Source organism: Sphaerodactylus townsendi, linkage group LG03, assembly GCF_021028975.2.
Source record: "Sphaerodactylus townsendi isolate TG3544 linkage group LG03, MPM_Stown_v2.3, whole genome shotgun sequence".
NCBI classification, from domain to species: domain Eukaryota; kingdom Metazoa; phylum Chordata; class Lepidosauria; order Squamata; family Sphaerodactylidae; genus Sphaerodactylus; species Sphaerodactylus townsendi.
The window spans coordinates 111,083,683-111,106,588 of record NC_059427.1 but is presented as its reverse complement, the minus strand read 5'-3'; the positions used below and the strand labels follow the sequence as shown (position 1 = coordinate 111,106,588).

The 22,906-nt window shown below is 42.2% G+C and overlaps 1 protein-coding gene across 1 annotated transcript in view; it reads right to left on the bottom strand.

Annotated features, from left to right (window-relative positions):
- LOC125427841 (dynein axonemal heavy chain 9-like) overlaps window positions 1–22,906 on the bottom strand; it is a 176,736-nt gene that overhangs the window by 69,212 nt on the left and 84,618 nt on the right. The window contains 9 exon segments of the mRNA XM_048487396.1: window positions 202–324; window positions 1,021–1,191; window positions 9,412–9,552; window positions 13,079–13,243; window positions 18,850–18,942; window positions 18,944–19,026; window positions 19,029–19,054; window positions 19,614–19,736; window positions 20,746–20,891. Coding sequence (XP_048343353.1) covers window positions 202–324; window positions 1,021–1,191; window positions 9,412–9,552; window positions 13,079–13,243; window positions 18,850–18,942; window positions 18,944–19,026; window positions 19,029–19,054; window positions 19,614–19,736; window positions 20,746–20,891 — 1,071 coding nt within the window.

Here is a 22,906-nt window from a genome sequence, read left to right as displayed (position 1 = left end):
TTGATGGAACTTCATGAGAACAACAAAAAGCATTACATGGACAACGAAATTAGGTTTATATTGGAACTGTTTTTAGAGTCTAAAAAACTAGAAAAAATAGTCTGAGATTAGGAAATATCAGCATCTGGAATCTGATAATAATGTAAATGGAAAATAGTCTTAAAACAAGGAAATATAATACATTCAAGTTAAAACAGGTACCTTAACACCACCCCATGATTGATTAGACAAAAACTCTACTGGACTGGTGACTCCTGGTTGGGCAGGATATCGTAGCAGGAAATCAAGTTCCATGGTGTTAATTTCTTTATTCATCAGAAGTATCTGCAATGAGAAATCCAGATGGTACTGCAGAAGATGGTGATAATTGGAGCAGGCAAAGGTCTGAAGCAAGCAAGACCTTCAAGAATATTATGAGTGGCAGAGAGACCGTGCTAGAGACAATTTGCACTAATTGCTTCCATTTCAATGCACAGATAAAGCACACTTTTTAGAATGATCCTGCTTGAGGTGCAAAGTTACATACAGCTGCCCTTCTTCACAGGGCATTTTTACGACCCATCTTTTTGCCAAAACTTTTAATTTGGGTCTTTTAATTTTTTTTACAGGGCTTATCTTGTCACCTTTTTAATATTCTGCTTCTGTTGTACGACAGTTTTTATGCGGATTGTGTCCCGTGGCTTGTTTTTAATGGCTTACTTGTAATGGCCCGTTTTTATATTGTGTTGTTTTAAATCGTACGCCACCTTAAAGCAGCATAAAAATATCCCAAATAAATAAAAATATAAATATTCAAAACAAATAAACAAAATGCTATATAATATAGTTCTCAGTGATCGCATGTCAGTTGTGCAGTCTAGCAAGATGAATAACAATAACGTAGTTTGTCCAAAGAGACAAGGAGCCTACAGTCCAACTGTCATTCTTCCCTGTGGGTAATAAATTCAACAATGCAATGGGCAGAGTTTAGAGACAGCACAAGAGCTTATAAAAATTCTACTAGGTAGTCAGTTGCTTTACCTGGAAAGTGATCTGAGCTGTATAAGTCAGTTTGTCACATTCAAACAGACCTCGGGTTGTATACTGGAACACAGAGAAGGTAATGCTGTCAATAAGGTTGGCTACTCGTTCTTTGAGGTTTTCATTCACGGCAGCTTTTTCGACAGCTTTCTGGAAGACAACACTGAATGCCTATGAGAAATAGAGAAGGGAGAGAGGAATGACTCTGGAGACATTGCAATAGATCTCAGTTTGTTTCTGGGCTCTCCTGGTGCTGATCCCATCTTGCGCTGTGGAGAAAGCTTATGTCATGAGCCTGCCCCCAGAAGATGAGGAATCAGACACAGAGCCTGATGACCCCATAAAACAGGAAATGTAAGCAGCAGAGACAGCTCCAAGTTCTTCCCTCCTGGCTGCAGAGTCAAAGACAGAGCCAGATGCCTGCCAGTTGCATGAATGAGGCAAAATCAGAGACAACAGCTAAGCAGTAAAAAGACAAGCACCCACATTACAATTCAATATGGCAGAAGCATTTGTGAACTGGAAACATCGGCATCAGAGGCAGACTGAATACAACATGAAGTCTTTGCAGCATTCTGGCCTTGTTGGCTAGGGCATCTTATATAAGTTTGGTCTTGGCCTTGACTCTGTCCGGATACAACAAGTGTGCTTTACTGGGAAGCTCCATGCATCTCCCTGCTCGGCTCCTCTGAATTTCTTTTCTTAGCCTGACTGCTTGAACTTCCGGACTGCTTTGACCTTACCCTGTACCTGCTCCCCCCACCCCCCACCCCCGACCTTGGATTGTCTGACCACACTTCTGCCTGCTATGATCCCTGGACTGCCTAACGATGACATAGCTGACACCTGCCAGCAACACAGCTTATAGGCATAAAATGTCAACAGCCACTAATGAAAATGAAAAGTTTGAATGAAGTATCAACAATATTCCTCTTCATGGTTTGTTTTCTAAAGAAAAGGATTTATTGTGCTTCCCTTAAAAATGAACATTCATAGGAAATGAAGTGAGATCCAGTAGATGAAACTCATCTGTGGAAATAATATGCCGTCCCTGAGTCACTTTTGCATGGCCCACAATGTCTTGCTGAAATTCTAGGCTTTTTTTTAAGCTGTAGAATTTTTGAAGAGCAATGCCGACTATCCATAGGCTATGCAGGGAGGAAAGTAAGTTGAAGCTAGTTCCTGGCCCTGGGCACCATTACTTCTTGCTTTGCCTGATATTCTCAGCACTGGCAGCTGTCATTCCTCTCAGAAAGCAAAGCTACCACCATCATGCAGGAAGTTACATAAAGAATTCTGTCTGGAGTAGTCTCATAAATGCAGATATGACTTGTTTCTGAGATTTTCTACCCCATGAGGATTCCTAGATACTGGCCTCTTTACCAGAATTTCACCACCCAGTTCTTCTTAGCACAGCACCATAGTAATACGCTGTACCTGTTAAAAAATTTCCTTTAACAGTTCTTAAGCAACACTAGTCTTATGAGGAAATGCAACTGTAAACAATCTGATCACAGTCCTAGAGGGTCCAAAGCTACCTTATATGTCTACTTTCCTCCCTTCCCACCAACTGGTTATAGTCTTTTAACACTTGCTATATATCCACTGCTGTTCTAGTCCTTCAGGCAGTCAGACTTACCTCCTTGGACCCCAACTCTCCACATAGTTTCAGATCTACATGTAGAAATGTGACAGCAAAAATGTACAGAATAATCCAAAACAAATGAACAAAATTCCCAATCCCAATTCCCTTTCACTGCCTATTCCATCTTCCACTGTTTAGTTTTCCCAGCATACAGCCTCTTCAGTCCTTAAAGACAATGGTGGTCCCCTGTGCAAGCACAGGGTCATTACTGACCCATCAAGATGGTGTCACATTATGATGTTTACTATGTAGACTTTGTTTATGGGGTGGTTTGTCATTGCCTTCCCCAGTCATTTGCAGCTCACAAGGACAGAAGGCTGAGTCAACCTTGAGCTGGCTACCTGAAACCTTATACCTAAACCTACTTCTGTCAGGATCAAACTCAGGTCATGAGCAAAACTCTGACTACAGTACTGAAGTTTACCATTCTATACCATGGGCTCCTTTAGGTGCTGAAAAATGGCTCCAGAGTATCCTTTTCCATTAGGTCTTTGTCAGCTCCAATTCTTCTGTCTTTTTCCTCAGATTTCCTTTGTCTCACTTCTGTATTTCCTAGACCATTTTCCTTCAGCTGCCTCTTGACTTCGCTATCTCTTAGATCTCTAGTTCCTGCCCACACTATTTGACCTACTTGGGGTTTTCTCAGCCAAATTGACCTTTCACTTCCACTACAAAAGCTGATATTTATATTGAAAATATGTGTGTTGCTGGCAGGTTCAGTCCAGTGGAACATTTTATGCCACTGTATCAACCCAGGTAATCCCAGAGGCTTCACTGACTACCATAACATTCCTTAGTTTATAGCAATATTGACAGACACATCTCTCCACATAGTTTCAGATCTACATGTAGAAATGTGACAGCAAAAATGTACAGAATAATCCAAAACAAATGAACAAAATTCCCAATCCCAAATTTATTAAATTTTCTAACACTCATGATTTTAAACAGTAGCTAAAGATTTTCAAGCTATATTTGGAAGTGTTTTTGTTATTATTAGTTCGGAGTATTATTACTCCATAATCAAACATTTAATACATTTCTGGAAGAAGGATTTGTTTGTTTATTCTAATACCTCCCTTCCTCCAATCAACTTCCACCCTCACAAGTTCTGAGGCAGATTAAGTTGAGAGGGCTGAACACAAGGTCATTCAGCGTGATTCGTGGCTGTGGGGATTTGAACCCAGCCCTCCCTTGCCCTGGTCTCAACACTCTAACTACTGCCACATACTGTGTGTACAAACTGCAATAATTTTATATGCTAAAACATACTTGTTATCTGTGATTGTCTCTATTTTTATTACAAACCACAGAACAGACTGCCTAGTCCTACTCTGACTCAGACTAGGAAAATAAATGAAGATGTGATATATAAAACAAGGTTTTCACTGACAGTAAAAATATGTACTTTCCCCCAGACAAATAACTGATTTCTCTGAAAATGATGATCTGAAGGGCACCGGAGTCCCTAGGGAAAATGCACCTCTCATTATAGCCCCTCCAGAGAGAACTCAAAAGATAAACTCCAAGAAAGAAAAATATTTCTATCTTTACTGCAACCAAAGGAATGGCACATACTATCCCAGGTGTAGAAATTAGATTTTTCATGTAAGGTCCCCTTGAGGACCTTACTGCTAGAGCAGAGATTATCAGAAAGGAAACACAGCTCATATTTTTCTCCTATCCTCCAATTTATCCTCACAGTAACAATCCTGAGGTACATTAGGCTGAGAAGATGTGATTGGTCAAAGGTCATCCAGAAAGCTTCCAGGGCAGAATGGGAATTAGAACTTGGGTCTTTCAGATCCTTGCCTGAAACTCTAACCACTATATCACATTGGTTTTTGTGGGGAAACTGATCCATTCCTGGGTGAGTCATATAAGTCACATGATACCAAGTTGCCCCATGGTTGCTGAAGGCTGTCCTCAGTGCGTTCTTCCTCAAGGTCAAAACAGCCCTGGGAAGGGCCCAGCCCCCTCTCCTGTCTTTTACTGACAGAACCCAAGCTTGAAAGCTGACAATGTTTTGCTTAACAATGTCACTAACAGGGCATGCATTTCTTAAGGCTACAGGCATTTTCTACTAATTTTCAAGTTTAAACCCCTCAATTAAAAAAATAGATTTTTAGATTCTTCTGCAAGCCTGGGGCTTTCCTCATATTTGCAGAAAGATCTGTCTGGTCTGTCCAGGGGTCCAGTCTCAGGAATTAAACATCCACAGATTTGGTCATAATAAGAATTAGATATATTGACAAGTGGGGATCCGCAAGAATCTTGTGGGTAGGGATCATTTCCGTACCTCTGGTTCTTTCCTCCCGCCCTTCTATGTCAGTTTCCTCCTTCTTCCCCACTCTGTTCTCTAGCAATCCTCTCTCACTCCCCTTTCTTCACTCACCTCTTGTATGCTAATCTCCCCATCTCTAACCTCACAGCCATCCTCAGCCCCTTTCCTCCACCCCCTTTCAATCTGCACTTTTTCCTGCCTTCTTTTTCTCCCCTTCTCCCATTTCTCTTCCCCCACCCTCAATCTTCCTCTCTTCTATCTCTTTCTTGCCCTCCTCCCTCAGGCACTCTTCCACCTGTTCTTTCTTTTCCTTACCCTTTCTCTTTATCTCCTACCTCAAACAATATACCCCCCCCCCAATTCTTACTTTTACCTTGGGAGTCACAGTGGCGACGGCAGGGCCTGCAGAAGTCACAATACTTGTTACTGGGTCCGCAGGAGCCACATTGTGGCCTGGTTGTAGGGAGCCATAGCAATTGCATCAGGCCTCCCAGTAGCTACAACACTGACTGTAGGGTCCCTAGAAACCCTGCTAACAGGGAACACTCTGCACCTGTGCATAAAATAATTTTGTTTGGGGAGATTTAACCTCCTCAATGCATTTTTCAAAGTTTTAAGATTTTTCTGCAAACCTGGGAGAAAAATCTCCTTTCTGTAAGTGTGGCCCTTATATCCACAGATGGGGGCCACACATTATGTTGATATCACTGTCATAATCTAGTACTTCCTCTGCATCCCTAGCTTTCCAAAAGCTGCAACAAAAAGGTCTTAATAGTTCCCCTTTATTTTTAAAATAAAAACTGAGAATTCGGATAGATTGTGGCAATTTAATGTTATAATGTTTGCGTGCTGCAGCAACTGCTAATTTTTTAATAACTCAAGAAAAACCCTTCAGTGATACAGACAGAAATGACCACAGAGGCTGAGGAAAGGAAAATATCTCCAGTGTGGTTGGGGCTGGGGCTGCATGGGGGAAGAGGGGGTGGGGGCAATTTTGCACTCCCCCCAGCCATTGCACCCAGGGTCATTTGACCCTCCCCATTTGACCCTCCCCGCCTCCTACTGAAATGATGACTAGGGAGGGCAAGATGTCCTCCTATGCTCAGAGGAGGAGTACACTTCACGGTGAGTAGCCAATGGTCATTCTCCCTCTGAGTTGAAGTCGACTTGCACATCTGTTGATCCTTTGATGTACTTGGCCCTTGAGGACAGGAAAATTTTTTGCCCATAGTAAGATCTACAATGCCTTCAACCTCCTCCCCACCGCTTTTGCAGACAGTTTCCTGTTCAAATCAGTATGTGGAAATGAAGCACCTTCTCTGTGAATGACAGTAATGCTAGATTCACTGCTCTGCACTCTAGGAAGCTGATAAGTAATTTGTCCTCTATGTCACTATAGGGCCCTGAACTGGTACACCTTCCAACGTGGCTCCCCAGCTGTAGATATTTGTATCTGTGAATACTTGTTTTGAGTCCATTATCAGGTATTGCTTCCCTGTCTGATATTTCACTTCTGGTTCTACCAGATCAAGCTGCATTTCACCTGTCTGGAGACTAGTAGCAAGATGTTGTCTCTACAAGCAATTTGAAATTGAAACGGTCTGAGGAACTGTATTGTTGAAGGCTGTTGTGGGTTTTCCGGGTTGTATGCCCGTGTTCCAGTAGCATTTTTCCCTGATGTTTCACCTGCATCTGTGGAACTGTTGCAAGCCTCTAGTCTGAAACCTGCTTCACTGAGTGGCTTTGGCATTGGAAATGAGAAGACCCTTGAGACTTGGCAGTGACATCAGGGATTAGGTTTTGCTGTGTATTACTGACAGAATGTTCTTCCTTGTTTTCTGAGTCATGGAGAAGCTATTGCATATTGTGTTGATTAATACGCACAGGTATTCCAGGATGTGGGATGGGATCAACAAGTTTTTGGACCCACTGACTGTGAAACTGTGATCTTCCAAGAATGTCAGCATCCGATCTGTATCCTGTAAGGCTTTCTGGAAGGAGAATGACCTGATCAGAAAATCATCCAAGTAGGGGTGGATGTGAATCCCCTGCTGTCTCAGGTGCACCATGATGTTGATAATCGGTTTTGAAAAGGTCCTGGGTGCCTTGCACAGTCGGAATGGCAAGGCTTTGAACTGAAAATGGTTCTTCTTCATGCAAAACCTGAGGAACATCTGATGACTTGGGAAAGTCAGGATGTGCAGGTATGCTTCTGTTAAATCTACTGATGCCAAGAACTCTCCTGACTAAATGGATTCCAACATCTGAGTGTTTCCATTCAGTAATATAGCAGTTTGATTAACTGATTTGAGAACTTTTGATCCAGTATTGCTCTGCAGTTCCCATTCCTTTTGGAGACTGTGAATAAGAGTAAGTATACACCTTTTTATCTCTCCAGAGTTAGTACCAGTTGTGTTGCCTGGATAACTAAGAGAAGAAGAAGAGTTTGGATTTATATCCCCCTTTCTCTCCTGTAGGAGACTCAAAGGGGCTTACAATCTCCTTGCCCTTCCCCCCTCACAACAAACACCCTGTGAGGTAGGTGGTGCTGAGAGAGCTCTGAGAAGCTGTGACTAGCCCAAGGTCACCCAGCTGGCATGTGTGTGAGTGTACAGGCTAATCTGAATTCCCCAGATAAGCCTCCACAGCTCAGGCGGCAGAGCTGGGAATCAAACCCGGTTCCTCCAGATTAGATACACGAGCTCTTAACCTCCTACGCCACTGGTTGACTGTGGCAAGCATTCTGCTCCTCTTTTTAGATTTGTGACACAGAGTGACACTAGCATGCATTCCAACAGAAAGGTCAGGAGCTCTATTATGTAGCCCCTGGAGACCCTCTCTATCACCCAAGAGTCTGCTTTGGAAAGTCTTCCCCCCACCGGAACATTACAGGAGTCACACTTGTTACTTTTGTCCTGGTCATCTTTGTAGTTTTTGGCAGGGAATTGTATGGAGAAGTTTCCTCTTTAAGATGGTTGCCTCGAAGATCCCCAGGAGCTCCTTTTAAAATCTTGCTTGAAACACAAAAAGGTATGCTGCACATAAAAGGAATAATTTCCTGAGGAATGACGACTGGTACGTTTGAGGGTTTGCTTTGGTTTTGTCCCACAGCATTGCTTTGGTCTAATCCTTGGTTTCCCCAAGGATTTTATCCAGGGCTGCCCTGAAAGCTTATCAATATGAAAGAGGCAGGTTGCCATTATTAGCTTGGAATGGAAATCAGCCTGCTAGTCTCTCAACCAGTGAAGTTGTCTGGTAGCTGTGGAGGACACCAAGGCTCTAGAAGTGAGCATCACTGAGTCCAGGGTAACATCTGTTGTAAAGGAGACCACTTTCAGCAGTCTAGATACTCCCTTGTGGGGGCATCAGTCATTCTCTGGCAACAACTGGATGACTTTCCTAGCTCACACAATAGAGACAATAGAGGTTGTGGCTGATGCTTTGTGTGTCTTCCTAGAAATCTAGTAAGCTCTTTGGTTCATGCTGTCCCTTATCTGGCCCTTGCCATCAGCTGACAGGAGACTAGACAAGGAGAGAGCTGCAATTAAGTTCACTACAGGAACTTAAAGAAGATGGTTGCTATATTCAGGAATTGCATAAAGCTTTTGAACGAAATCTAAGAAATGCTTGATAGCTAATGGTTTTGCCCATTCCACCTTGAGCTGACTTTCAAATAATTAGGGAAACAGAAAAACCTTTTCAGTTGGACTCACACTGGGGGAAAAGTCTCTGTTCCCTTTATGATGGGACTTGGTGTCAGGTTTATGATGGGATTTGTCTCCACCGCCGCCTGGGTGTTCTTAAGGTCTAGAGCCGCTAATGTCTTGGACAATAAATGCTGGTAATAATCTTTTTTTTAAAAGTGCATTACTTGATCCTAATCTGCACCTCTTTATCCTCAGACAGGAATTCCCCTTCTTGTCTAACATCTCCCTCACTATCAGACAAGTCTCCCAAATCTCTCGCCTACTTCTTTTCCTAGCTGCCTTAGTGGACTAGAGGGGTGCCCTCCCCCAGGTGTTCCCTGGAGCTAGGTTCCCTGCATGATGAAGGTAAGAAGGACATCCATAAGCCTGAGGGTCTATTGATGATTCCCTATCTTACACATTTCTAGGGTCAGGAACTGTGCCTTACTGGCCACTTATAGAAGGCAAACTAGAGGCAGTAAATGTTGGTTCAACTCTGTACTTTACCTGTTTTTTCAGATATTTGCAGGAGCAGCCAAAGGTCTATGAAATATCAGGCCACACTGTGGTGAAAATGAAGGTACTGAGAACAAGGGGGGAAAACAGGTGAAACTAGATTAGAAGAATCCAACAACCACTGCATTTGGAAAGGAAAGGTTATCCTGGGAAACATAAGATGAATGAGCATCTTTCTTTAAAATTTGGAACCATTTAAAACAGCTTGTGGAAAGTGAGAGGCCCCCTTCCCCCAATCCCCTACCCCATAAATGAGATACCTTCAGAGAAAACTGGTACATGGGATGGATGCTATTGAGATCATTCATAATGAAGTATAGCAAGGAAGCCCGGGCTGCTGCAGGTCGGTAATGCTCCCTTGCTTCATTAATCTTTGTTTCTGTCACCTTGGACTCCTGGACCTGAAAGAAAGGAAAGGCAAAACCAGCCATGAAGCTGTCAGCCAGCTGATTTTGTTTATGCAAATTTTCCTTGTTTGCATGGGAATGGCACAACCTCAACTGACTGTTTTACCTTACAGTAACTCTATGAAATGTGTCGACCATGACTCCTCCAAGCATTGATAGAGACAGAGGATAGATGTTCAAGAGTCATCTCACCTCCCAGCTGGTTATACAGAAACTTTCTTCTGCAAGACTCTGCAAGCTGGGGCTAAAGTATGTATAACAGTGGCAGATGCATTTTTCTTTCAGTGTTTTCACAGACAAAATAAGGTGGACAGCCAGAGGAACAAACAGGAAATGGGAGCTGATCCTTTCTCCTCCTGGGTCTTGTACCTTTTCAAGTCTGAAACAGAGACGAATGCCTGGAGCAAGCAACTGCAGGAAGTGAAGCTTGGAAAACAGTGAAAAGTTTCCTGGTTCCAGTTTAGAGTTACCAACCTCAAGGTATGGCCTGGAGTTCTTCTGGGATTATTAATGATCTCCTGACTCAGATTTCCTGGAAAAAATTGAAGTTGTGGAGGGTGGACTCTATGCAATTACATCTCTGCTGAGCTCCTTAGCCTCCCTAGACACTGCCCTGAAATCTTCAGGAATTTCTCCTGCCAGAGTTGGCAACCTTACTCAGTAGTTGTTTTACGTTGTGAACAGGGAGGACACAAGATCAACAGTACTGACTTGTCTTGTTTGACCCTCAGAAAACACCCATGTTGGCCCTTACTGTATTATCACACATTTATTTGATGTATTTATTTATCTCATTGATAGTCCACCTTTCTCAGTGAGACTCAAGGTGGAGCACAGTAGATGAGTACAGGAATAGGATTGTATACCTCTAAAACAATGCATATGCCATATGACATGTTAATGCCAGAAACAGTACTGCATAAGTAAAAATATAATGCAGTGAGAGCAAGATAAAAATAAACAGCCAAAGATTATTCATATTAGTAATACAGTCAACAGTCCTGTGCTCTCAATCAGAACATCTTCCTGAATCATTCTGTTACAATGTGGCTCGGTTTTCCTTTACAAAAATGACCTCCTGAACAGTTCTGTTTTACATAATTCTTGGTAAGCAAAAAGTGTGTGTGTGGGGGGGGGGGGGTCCTGACCTCCTCAGGCGGGGCATTCCAAAGGAGAATATGTTACCACCAGGAAAATAGGAAAATATTTTCCTGAGCCTATCGCTGAACTATACTGGCTAAGGATCAGAGCAAAGAGACAAGTGTTGTCCAAAAGTCTCCATAAGGCCTGGAAAGAACGTGTATATATGAATGTGCTGATGTTTCACATGGTTTCCTTCTTGCCTTTGTCCCTTTTAAGATGTAATGTAAGCCCCTCAGTGTTGGATTTATTATTTGCCAAATGTTTAGGATTATACTTTAGCTAGGTTCTCCAGTTGATTTAAGGTTTTGTTACTGTTAATTTAGGATACTCTTGCTTATATGTATATGTGCTTGTACTGTATTGGAGATTCTTTAAGATTTCCTCTAATGTTTAAGTTTAGAAATGTTATTTTAGATATCTGTATCTGTTGGAAAAAGCAGCAGCTTGTAACAGCTGATATTAAGGGCCAAGGAAGCTAACCTTGGAATTCAGTTTGGGCCAACACCCGGTAGATCTCTTTAGCAAAAAGAAAGATCCCTTTGGATTTACAATTGAATCTGACAACGGCACCCCAGATATCCCAGCCGTTGAAGAACGTGCCAAGATCACCATTGGACCATTTGAACTTTCTTTTGTTGTGGGACTGAGGCACGGGAGCCTCAGGACATAACTCAAGGAAGCAACCCATCTGATAACCAGATACCTGGGTGCATTAACAGTCTCGCCCAGCTTTATGAATGGACATTCTTCAACCCCTTCTGCACTATCGTAAAGTCTTGCGGGAAGACGCCTGACAGCGAGATCTCAGGATCCCATTCACAAAGTTGTAATTGTATCTCTCTTTTATGTGTTGATGTTTCTTTATTGTTGTACGGTAAGGGACCTGCCCCCTCACCTGCCCCTTTGCCCCCTTTGATCTGTGTGTATAAAAGTTCTTGCGCTTGGCTACAAGAGCACGATTCCCCTGCCTGAGCGGTAGCAACCACTTCCAAATAAAATACTTTGCTTTTGAAAAACACCGGCTTCCTGCACCTCACTACGTTGCCTGAGCTGAAATCACTTAATGTTACCTGAGCAGCAGCGGTAACAAATACACATGTATGGGCAGAGAATACACATGTATGGGCAGCTGTGTTCTTGCCCATTTGCAGTGTTGCTCTTTCATTAGACCCTGTTCAGATGAACAAATTTGTGGCAGCAGGGCACAGGAAGAGATGTAGTCTTGCAAATATAAGGGTCCAAGACCAGGAACATATCTACAGAAAATGGCACCGAGGGCAAGCACTTGAAATTGTATCTTCCCCCCAATCTAACAGGTCTTCTCCATCTTGATAACAGCTCTCCAGTGGCCAGGTCTACCCATTACTTGCATCCATGAGTAACCAGGCTGGTTTATCTGCCATCAGGAAAAATTGGTAGACCTGTCAAATAGGCCAATCCTCAAAACAGTGACTGCTTGCTGCTTTGCAGAGACAGCCTGCACGTTCCTAGGCAAGTAGCACTTGGGGCTCGTGCCCTGGCTTGTTCCACCCTAAATATGCCTGTGTCCAAGACCAAGAAGGGCTTTGTATGTGATAGCTAGTACCTTGAATTGAATCTGATCACCAATAAGCAGACAGCAGAATGGGTGTAATGTTCATGCACTGTCTAGTTCCATATAATAAGCAAGCTGCAGCAAATTCTGTACTAACTGGAGTTTCCAAGTTGATTTTGACATCTGAAGGCTATCTTACAAAGTTAAAGTTATGTAGCAAACAGTCCCAGGACCAGAAGTATATGAATTTGTGCAGTCTTAGAATCTCAGTACTACATGAAAAAACACAACTTGGCAGTGCAGGTTTCGATTGCCATACAATGGTTCTTGCACATGAAAAATACAGCCAATATTTGCAAGGGAAACTATATACGTTAGATGACAGTCAAGGCAGATGGTTTTAACAGCCAATTTTTACCCAGGGGAGAAGCATTAGTACCAAACTGTTGAATTCCTGCCAATTTAATTTGGTCCACATAAATTTCAGCATATCCTGTCATGCAGCCTCGGTTGAAAAATCTAGTTTAATTTAGTAAATGTAATGCATGCTGAATTAACTGAAGTTAAATAAAAGGCCTGGGTTTTAAACTGGAACGGTTTAAAGCATCTTGTTATAGAGCTGAAGCTTTATGGTCTTTACATCCAGTTCTGCTATTTGTACTTTGCTGTAAATTGCCCACTTAATGCACACACTGAAAGAAGCTGTTCAGATCTGGCCAACATAAAATAACATATGGCTTTAGTGTGATTTCTAGTCTCCAAACTTCATAATAGGATGTATTTTTAAATTCAAATCCGCTCATATACACTTCCCTCACCCACCACCTGCCCCAGAAGTGCTACCTTTTCTTCAATTTCTGCAGCTGTCTGTTTGGTGACTTCCAGATTTTCTACCAAGGCTATGTCTCCTAGGAAGTTCCCTGAAGCAGAGGAGAGGCGGGACAGTAGGTTGTCCTCCAAAGTCTTCAGAGTTATTTTGAATCCATTCTGCTGCTTCGTGAGATTAGACTGCAAACAATTGAAGTACAGAATAAAAATAAATAAATATCAACATTGCATTCATTTTCACATTCTCTTGAATGCCCACCTGCTAGGTAACCTTTCCTTAGCATCAGGAAAAGGAACAGGAAAGAATAACATTGCACTTACCTCTAACTGTTGTTTGCAGAGTGGTTTTCTGAGCAGGCACACATGGGTCTGTGCAGGTCAGTCACAGCTCAGAAGAATCACCTAGAAGCTGTCCTGAGCATTCTCTCCCCTCCCATCAGGCAGAAGTAGGTAAAATTTCCTGCTCAAAGGTCAGGTGACACAGGGAGGTGGAGAAAACTCTCCTCTCAATTCTCTTTATGCCACCACTGGAAATGCAATCCCAGAAAATCCCTTGAAAAAACAACTGGGACTGATCTCAGTGGGAACAGTGGGAGTGTATGTATGCCTTTACTGAAGACCACTCTACAAACAACAGGTACAGGTAAGTGCAATGCCGCTTCAAATCTTGGTGCCGCACCATGTCTTGGCACCAATCTAGAAAGGATTCTGTCGACAGAGTGGGGAGACTCCATGCCACTGACTGTGACTCTTGGAGTCCCTTTCGTCCATAGTCCTATCCATTTTCTTCTTGGTAGTCTTCCTATTATTGCAACACCAGTCACTCTTGACAGTCCCGATTTTCACCACCTTGTCATATCCAAGGCCCTTTCTGTACAGGCCATATACGGCGCCCTGGAGACGGCAAAAACGCAGCACGCCGACCTGGCTCCCCTCCACCACCCCCAGGGCGGCGTCAGGCTGCCTCCAAAAACCTCCCTCCTGGAGGGAGGTTTTTGGAAAACAGCGCGTTCCCACCAGTGCGGTGCGAACGGCACCACCGGGAACACGCTGTTTTCCCCGTCCCTCTCCCACTCACCTCGTCACCTTCGTCGCTCTACTGGACTGCTGAGACCCACTCCCTACGCTGTCCCTCCACGACCCCCTGGAGGTCGGAGGGGCAGCCACGATGAAGCCGGAAGTCTTAGGAGTCCAGCAGAACAACGAAGCAGCGAAGCAGTGAGTGAGAAGAAGCGACCTCTCGCGGGGTCACTTTCGCTTGCCCTCCCGTGTGAGCGGCCCCACCCCTCCTGACGGGAATTCCTGCGGGTGCAGGGCTCGCCCTTGCTCCGCCAGTCGCGCGGAAAGAGCCCAAGAGTCTTCTGTTTGACATCACAGGGAGGTTTCCAGTCATCAGCTTCAATATTCTTCTCCCCAACAATATTCTTCTCCCCAATATTCTTCTCCCCAACAATAGGCCTCCCAATATATAGATTCTGCATTCCCTTAGTTATTGGCTGTTCATAGTTGTTCCTACCTTTTTTGCTTTCCTTCTCCTCCTCCCGCCCCAAACTGATTTCTATTTTCTTGCTTTTCAGTGTTAAGGTAGCAATTGGATATTTTTAAAGTTAATGATATTTTTAAAAGTTAATAAGGTTTTCAGGTTCTAATTATGTTTTTTATATTATAACTACCATTTTATTGAATTGTGTTTTTGGCTGTTAGCCGCCCAGAGCCGTTAGTCAGGAAAGGGTGGGATAAAAATTGAATAAAATAAATGTGTTGAATTTCTGTTTCTAGTAAATAAACTTGGTTTGATTTCTTTTTTTAGGTATTCATATCATAAATGATATTAAACATCTAAGTTTCAAAATCCCCTAAAGCTAGATGTTTCTGATTTGCTAACAGAAGGATTAACCAGATGCAGAGAGTTGAACCTTGTTTTAAATAAATAAGTTGGTAACGCATGTTTAATAAAAGATATTTTTAGTCAAGAATATATTTTTCTTAAAAAGGAGATTGTTCTAGCAGTTTTTACAAAGGAAATCATAATTACAAAGGTTCCCTCAGGTTGCTTTTTAGGTCTGTATGTAAAAAACCAACGTGGACCTATAAAACTATTATTTCAGTTAGTTAAAGAGCTCAAGATGGTATTCTGGGAATTAACTTGAACAAAGAGCATTTTTATATGTGCCTAATGATTTTTCTCTCAGCTACCTAGTTCAATTTATTTCTATTTCCCTAACAAAGACATTCATTTAATGTATCACCTTTGGAAGTTGCTTTTCGTATTTTTAACAACATGAAAAGATGCATGGAGAAAGTCTTTTCAATTTCTCTCTGAGACTACTGCAGTTCTCTAAACAGGGGGTAAGTATGTTGTTCTTTGATTCTTGTAGTTTTGCTAAACTTTTTGTCTGCCTCCTGAACACTGGAAAAACTTGGGTTGAAAGTCCGAATTCGTAATCTAATGGCTTGCCAAGTTCCCAAAATGGTGTAGTGGAACGAATAGGGTATCCGATCTAAGAAATTTTATGCTGTTATTCCAGAATCCTGTTTGAAGCAGCTTAAAAGTAAAAAACAAACAAACCATAAAGTCATCATAATCGATACTAAACAAAAACTCCCAAGAAAGTAGGTGGAGTCTGGAGAATTACAACTGCTCTCTGAGCTACAGAAATCAGTTCTCCTGCAGAAAATGGCTTCCCTGGAAGGTAGACTTCACAACATCATATTCCACTAAGGTCCATCCCCTCCTTAAACCCTGCCCTCCCCAGGATTCGCCCCCAGATCTCCAGAAATTTCCCAACTGGAATTTGCAACCCTAAAAGCAAGCAATTAGAAATAAGCCATGAGGAAAAAGCTCAGACCACAAGCAGAACATAAAACAGCTAAAAAGATAAACAACCCCCCTCCCCACAAACCTGGGTAACAATAACAATTGTCGCCTACTACCCTGTTTCCCTGAAAATATGACCTACCCTAAAAATGAACCCTAGAATGATTTTTCAGGATTTTTGGAGAATACTTCAAATTTAAGCCCTGCTCCAAAAATAAGCCCTAGTTGAAGATTCCCCGGTGCAGCGGATGTTGTCACGTGGGGGGTGCAAAAATAAGACATCCCCTGAAAATAAGCCCTAATGCATCTTTTGGAGCAAAAATTGTCTTATTTTTTGGGAAACATTATGATAGGTGCCAGGAGAGACTCAAGAGGGAAATATTTAGCCATTATTTTAGTCCTTATGCAGAGAATACATAAAACATAAAACTGATGCTCTTGTAGCATATTTCATTCCAAGCAACCTGATAACCAATCCTCTCATTACCTTCTGCTATTACTTTGATTTAGCAGTGAATTGAGCCTGTGATCCATGACTATTTGAGCATATGATTCACAACAATTAAAACAAATTTGGTTTGTAGATTGCACCCTGGAGGCTGGTCAATATGTTTCGTCTGCCAGCAGGAGACTGCCTGAAACAGCTGCTCTACTCAGCAGCCATATACATACATGGTTTGCCTTCTCGGAGCTCTCTCAGCCCTGCCCACCTCACAGGGTATTTGTTGTGAGGGGGGAAGGGCAAGGAGATTGTAAGCCCCTTTGAGTATCCTGCAGGAGAAAAAGGGGGGACATAAATCCAAACTCTTCTTCTTCTATAAAGAATTGTCATGCCAGTTCCATACATATAGGCAACAGCTGCCTATAGCAGAGGAATTCTCCAAGCAAAGAGGGTAATCAATGTAGTAAATTGTGCTACATATTAACAGCCATTGAGTGAAGCAGGTGTCACAGGAAAATTTACAGAAAGTTACTTCTGGGGGCCAGCAGTAACTGGACCTTAGACCAATAGTGCATAACCCTGGTACATAATGACCATAATGACCATGCTTAGAACTTAATATGGGCTGCCCCACAACATCACCTGGCTCAGCTACTTGATACTGTTACCAGACCGACCCATGGTGGGTTGGGGAAACCCTGCTTTTAAGACAGCAGTGTCTCCACTCATACTGCCAACCCTTGAATGCCTAGCTGTACAGTGCCAAAATGGGGAGTCCATTCTCTGCATTGGCTAGTGCATCCACAAGGGCATAGTAAAACCTGCGTGGACGCACCCTCGCCCATATCTGCCATGCATCTTACACCCTTCCTGAAGGGATTAAGACAGCACAATGACCCTGCCCTGGAGAGCATTCCCATCTCCAGCCCTGCACTATACACCCCTGCAGGTGTTAATGTGTTTACCCCAACTATTCCTGCCAAGTGTTGTATTAACCCAAGAACTTCTTCTTCTGACCATACACTTTAATGATCACCTCGTTTACATTGTCATTGTTATAGAAACTGTAATTTCATCTGTTTCCTCCCACATTCAGTTATTTCCAAGCTTGGCCCATCAAGCTAATGCCTCAATCATTAGATTAACAGCTCACACCATTAAGGTTGATGTCTGCTCTTGTCTTTCCCTGGAAAGGCAGGACTCCTCATTGTTCTGGGAGATTAAGGATCACTCTACATAACCCCGAGGGTCCTTTTTTCCTATAAGAAGCCCCCTCTCCCAGTAGCCATTGTCCAATATCTCTGGACATCTCTCTATCTGTTGATATTGTTCTGCAACATGTTGTTCTTCTACCAGAGCTAAGAACAGGCCACTCAGCTCTGTTCATCGGACCATTCCTCTCCAAGATCAGGTGACTATAGCCCCTCCTTCCCAATTCCCTTCATGTATTCCAAACCTATCTCCACAACACTGCTTAAATCCTAAAACTGTGTGTATATTCTGCTGTTTTGATTGTTGTGTGCTTGTGTACCTGTTATCCCTAAATAAATTTGTTGAACTTTATTTGCTCTCATGTGGAATTTCTTGCAAAAGTTGACCTTAGTAAACTTAGGCAACAAAGTCTCCGAGCTTGCCCAACCGTTTGCTAACCCGAGAGTCTGTTCGCACTAATCCCCCACTTTAAGGCCCCTTCTGCACATGCAGAATAATGCATTTTCAATCCACTTTCAATGCACTTTGCAACTGTGCAGAATAGCAAAATCCACTTGCAAACAATTGTGAAAATGGACTGAAAGTGCACTATTCTGCATGTGCAGAAGGGCCCTAAAAGAGAGAGACTCTCACCATTTCAGGTAATAACACCACCTAACTGGCTCCATTATTCTCTGGGCTGAGTAGTTGTTTTCTGACTCCACCATGGGAAATTGCTCCATTGCACCCAAGAGACTTGCAGTTAGAATACGCAGACAAGGTGTGAAAAAGTATCTCAGTCCAGAAACAACTGAGAGGCATTGTTCTCATTCTTCCCCCTCACCCCTGCTCCCCCAAGAAAAGGAGAGTTCGTGCATATCCCAGAGCAAGGGTGCAGCAAGAAGCTTCCAGGAGGCAGAATGCCACCATGCTAGTGCATTCCTCCCCTAGCATCATAGGAGGGGACTGTATGCCACACAATATAGCTTTGATGTGCCACATGATGAGAACTCATGCATAAAACTGAAGAAAAAGGCTGCTACTTAGCCTTCACCTGAGTCAAACTGCAAACATAATTCAGTCTGCCAAGATAAGAAGTGTTCTGAAATTGGTTCTGGTCAGTCTCGACTCTTCCCGCCAATAACTACAACAGAATAAAATACAAGTATTTCTGCCTATGAACCATGTTAATTCTGTTAGTGATGAGAGTGGCTAAGCTTGCAGAAATTGATTTCCTTTAACCATTCCAGATATTTCTAATTGTGGGGCTCAGTATTCTGCAGACACATAGGAAAGTTCAATCAGGAGGCTCCACTGTTCAGCCCTGGATCTTACCTTTAGCTCTTCTAGGTCAGGCCTCTCCATACTGACAACTGCTGCTAATAGTTGGTCTTCCAGGCCATCCTGAGTCACTGTAAAGTTGATGAGGGTACACTGAGCCTGCATTTCTGGTTGGTAATGGGGGTTTGCTAGCTTTGTATGAAGTATTAAATGGAAATTGGGGTTGTATTCGCATTCCTTATCTCCAATTTTAATGTACCTGAAAAAAACATGAGACATATTTAAATTGCAATGCTTTCAGTCATGCTGGAAGTGAAGTCACCACATTGCTGGTGACATCACTAAGTCACTAACAAGCCCCCTCCCTAAAACAGAGCTTCCCACTGGTTGCCAGCCTCATGCTGGCAATTCTAACAGGAAGCTGCAGGATGGAATCTGATAAAGGAAAGTTGAAGTGCTTGTACATAGTACACCAATAATAGCACATATATGTGGAATGTACTCATTGATAACAATGTAAAAAGCTTGCCTAAGAAGAGAAATATTAACAAACTAACTAAAACTCAATGATCAGACATCCTACTGGGTCTCCTCAGCTGCTTCCCAGCCATTACTGAAGAGCACTAGAAGATTTGATTTTTTCCCAAGATAGGACTTGAAGTGAAACCTCTGCTGTGGACCACAAGGCTGTAGAAAGTTGACATGTAACTGGACACACAAAGACATGGGTAGCAGCAGTCAGAAAATGTCAACACTGAATCATCATCTAGAGGCTGGTGACTTCAGAAGGGAAGGCATGTGATCTACCACCAGCTTACCTTCCTTTTTTGATGGTCTCTCGACCAAGCAATGGACCTAGGACTGGGTCAACAGATTCTTCCAAGTTTTCAATAAGAACAACTTCACCAGCAGCAAGAGCCTGTTCAATCATGTCCAGATATCTAGGAAATACAGCAATTAAAGTGACAGATGCAAAAAAAACCCAACAATGCCTATTACAGCAAAGAATACATGGGCTTGCACTGGATAGAACAATAACCAGCATGATGCTAAGACTGTCATCAGCAAGATGCAGATTCAAATCCCCACTATGTCATGGAAACTCACTGGGTGATCTTGGACCAGTCACATACTCTCAGACCAAGTTACTTTACAAGGTTGTTGTGAGGATAAAATGGAGGGGAGGAGAATGGTGTGAGTTGTTTCAGGGCCCCACTGGAGAGAAAGGCAGGGTATAAGGAAATAAATAAATAATTTAAAAATCAAGATAAAATCAGGAACAAGAATGCTGCAACAGCAATATTTGCAAGCAAAATATTTTCATGGGTGAGTAGGTACAGATAGCTCCCCACAAAGGTGAAGTTTTAATTGATACATTTTTCTTAAGTGTGTTGGTTAAGAGTACCCAGAGGTCCAGGAATTTTAACTTTACAAAATGCCTTTTCTCTGAAGCAAACTAGGTGAACATAGAAGCACACTCAAGTATTTCAAATGCAATGTGCTTTCCAGTCTATCAGATCCTCTCAAGTGGTATTACAGCCCCCCACCTTTTTTTTTTTTGCATCCTTGGTGCTCCAGCAGCCAAAATTATAAACCTGTAAAAGAACAGTACAACCTTTCGCATTGAAGGGGGACCACTGACATTAAATTATCACTGAACTGCCTTGCTATGCAGATTCTAAAGATGCGCCAACAAAGGAAACTCTTGAACCCATTGAAACCTTATGAGTATTTGAAATGTGTACCTTTATGAAATTAGCCGCATCAATCAGATGTAGACAGAAATTTGTGGTGAGGCATAAAGGGTTGTAGGGGTTACAGATAACAGTGAGAAACACGTAATGTAAGTGGGAGGTGGTACCTTTAACATGCTGTGGTACCTTTAACAACGATCTAGGGGATTTCAACAAGTGCCATTTTTCTCACATCTGAAACTAATGTTGAGCCTACACATTTATGAAACACTGTCCATTTATGAATCTAACTCCATATGAAAGGGCTTGCTCACTTCTATGTGATGCTCCTGGCACTGTAACTGACGACATCATTTTCTCATATTCATTAAATGCCATTCCATAACAAGTCACCAAATCATGCTTTTGAAAGGAAGAAGGAGTTACATAGGTAATTGAGAATGATATGCTGTGAAAACTGAAATGAAGTTTATTTAATACAATTGTTGAAATACAGATTGGAAGAGAAAGTATGAGTCAAAGCCTTCACTTGAACATGCATCTGCTGAAACTTGCTTTGTTTTGGTTTGTTTCCTTTCATCTCTCCTTGCCCCAGTGTTCCCCTTTATAAGGCAGTGTGATAGGGTAATACTTTGAGGATTGGGGTAACCAGCTATCACAGGGGCAAAGTATGCAGATGCTATATTCAAGACTTTTCTTTAATGTCGATCTATTTGATATATAGATCTATTGATAAGATTAAAGATAAAAATTAGAGATTATTTTAAAAAAATTAAAGCATGCGTGCGTGATAGAGAACCTGCGAAACATCACCCCCTCTGGACACAAGCAAAAAGCCAGATTATGGGTAATGCCTGCCCTCTTGCAAACAGGGCAGTGGGTAATAATGCTGAATGTGCCTTGAAACAAAGATTTTGGCCAATCTCTTTGAAGTGTAGGAACTTTGCTGTGTATAATCTGCCTTCGCTTGCTACCTCACTCAGACTGTGCTTTTAGATCTTCTTTTTCGCAGAGGGGATATTTTCCACCCTCCGTCTTTGTGTTGCTGGAACTTTCCTGGCTTCTTGTGGATAAACTTTTGCTTACAGTGCAAATATCAAAGTAATGTTTTGGAGCTAATCTGTTTCAGAATGTTCCACTTCCCTTTGTTTTGGGCACAGCAACTCCCATGATCATCCTAAAGCCAGTGACCAGTTTTGAAGTGTGTAGATTTATTTTCTGATAAATTATGCTTGCTACGGACAAATGGACAGACAGATCCTCTTATTATAGATTCTTGTTACGTATTGGAGTATTTTGTTCATCTGCTCCTTCTGTTTTCAGCTGCTTCTACCTCATTTTATGGCTGAAATGTTATGCAACAGAGACCAGGACAGTGGAGAACGCATATCTTTATACAATGTGTTATTATTTCAGTGAGAAATAATGTCTTGACTGAAAATGTCTGTTTGTAACCTTAGAGGTTCTAGCACCCCAAGTCTTCTAGTTGTGCTCAGCTGGCTCCAAGGGGTCCTGGTGCTTATGTGTTCTGTTTCTGCTAACACTGCCTTGTGGCACAACAGACCTGTGAATGTGTTAATTACATTCTGCAAAAGTATGATGTATAATCTGATCCTGTTCTATCAACCTGTCAGTTTAGACTGCACTAGGCCTCATTCTTTGAAGTTTCTGTGTCATTGGTTGGTTTGTAGGCTGTCAGGCATAATGGAACCTTGAAACAAAATTGGGATGGAAGAGGGATGCATCCTGCACTCATCCTATAATGTTCTGGAGCCATGGACTCTGATAGAATTATAAAAAGTTAACCTTGGCTCTGTTTCTGACACTTTTTATTTGATAGCATTCCAGATTAAACCTTGAAAATGATAATGAAACTATTTTTCTAGAACGTTCATTTCAATGCCATCAGAATAGACGTAAAAAAAACCTATTTGTTTTTAAATGTTATGATGTCATTTTGCAAGGTCATTCCTTTCAAGAGTATAATTATTTGAGAGTGGAGATATCTGGGACTTCTATTTCTTTGTCTAGGTGGAATCCATTATGGATACAGCCAGAAGCACCTCATACTCTTCTCAAAAGGAAGAGCATGTGTGATCTTTGAGGGCAGAGTAGAGAACCATATATTGCTGTTAAAAAAAGGAAATTGAATATTTAAGGTACATTGGAGAGGTGACTGGGATGCATGAATAACCAGTATATGAAGGGAATAGCAAGTAAAGGTAATTGGCTTCTTAGAAATACTCTACAGAAAGGGAAATGATAGAAGGGAACAGTTGCCAGTAATGCAAGGGTAAATCAAGTGCAGATTTATAGCAGTGCACTAAAGCAATCGTGCAGGGTGCTCATGGGTGTATTTATTACTTAACGTAAGGCCTCTTACATGCTACTTCCTCATGAACAACAACCAGTGTTTG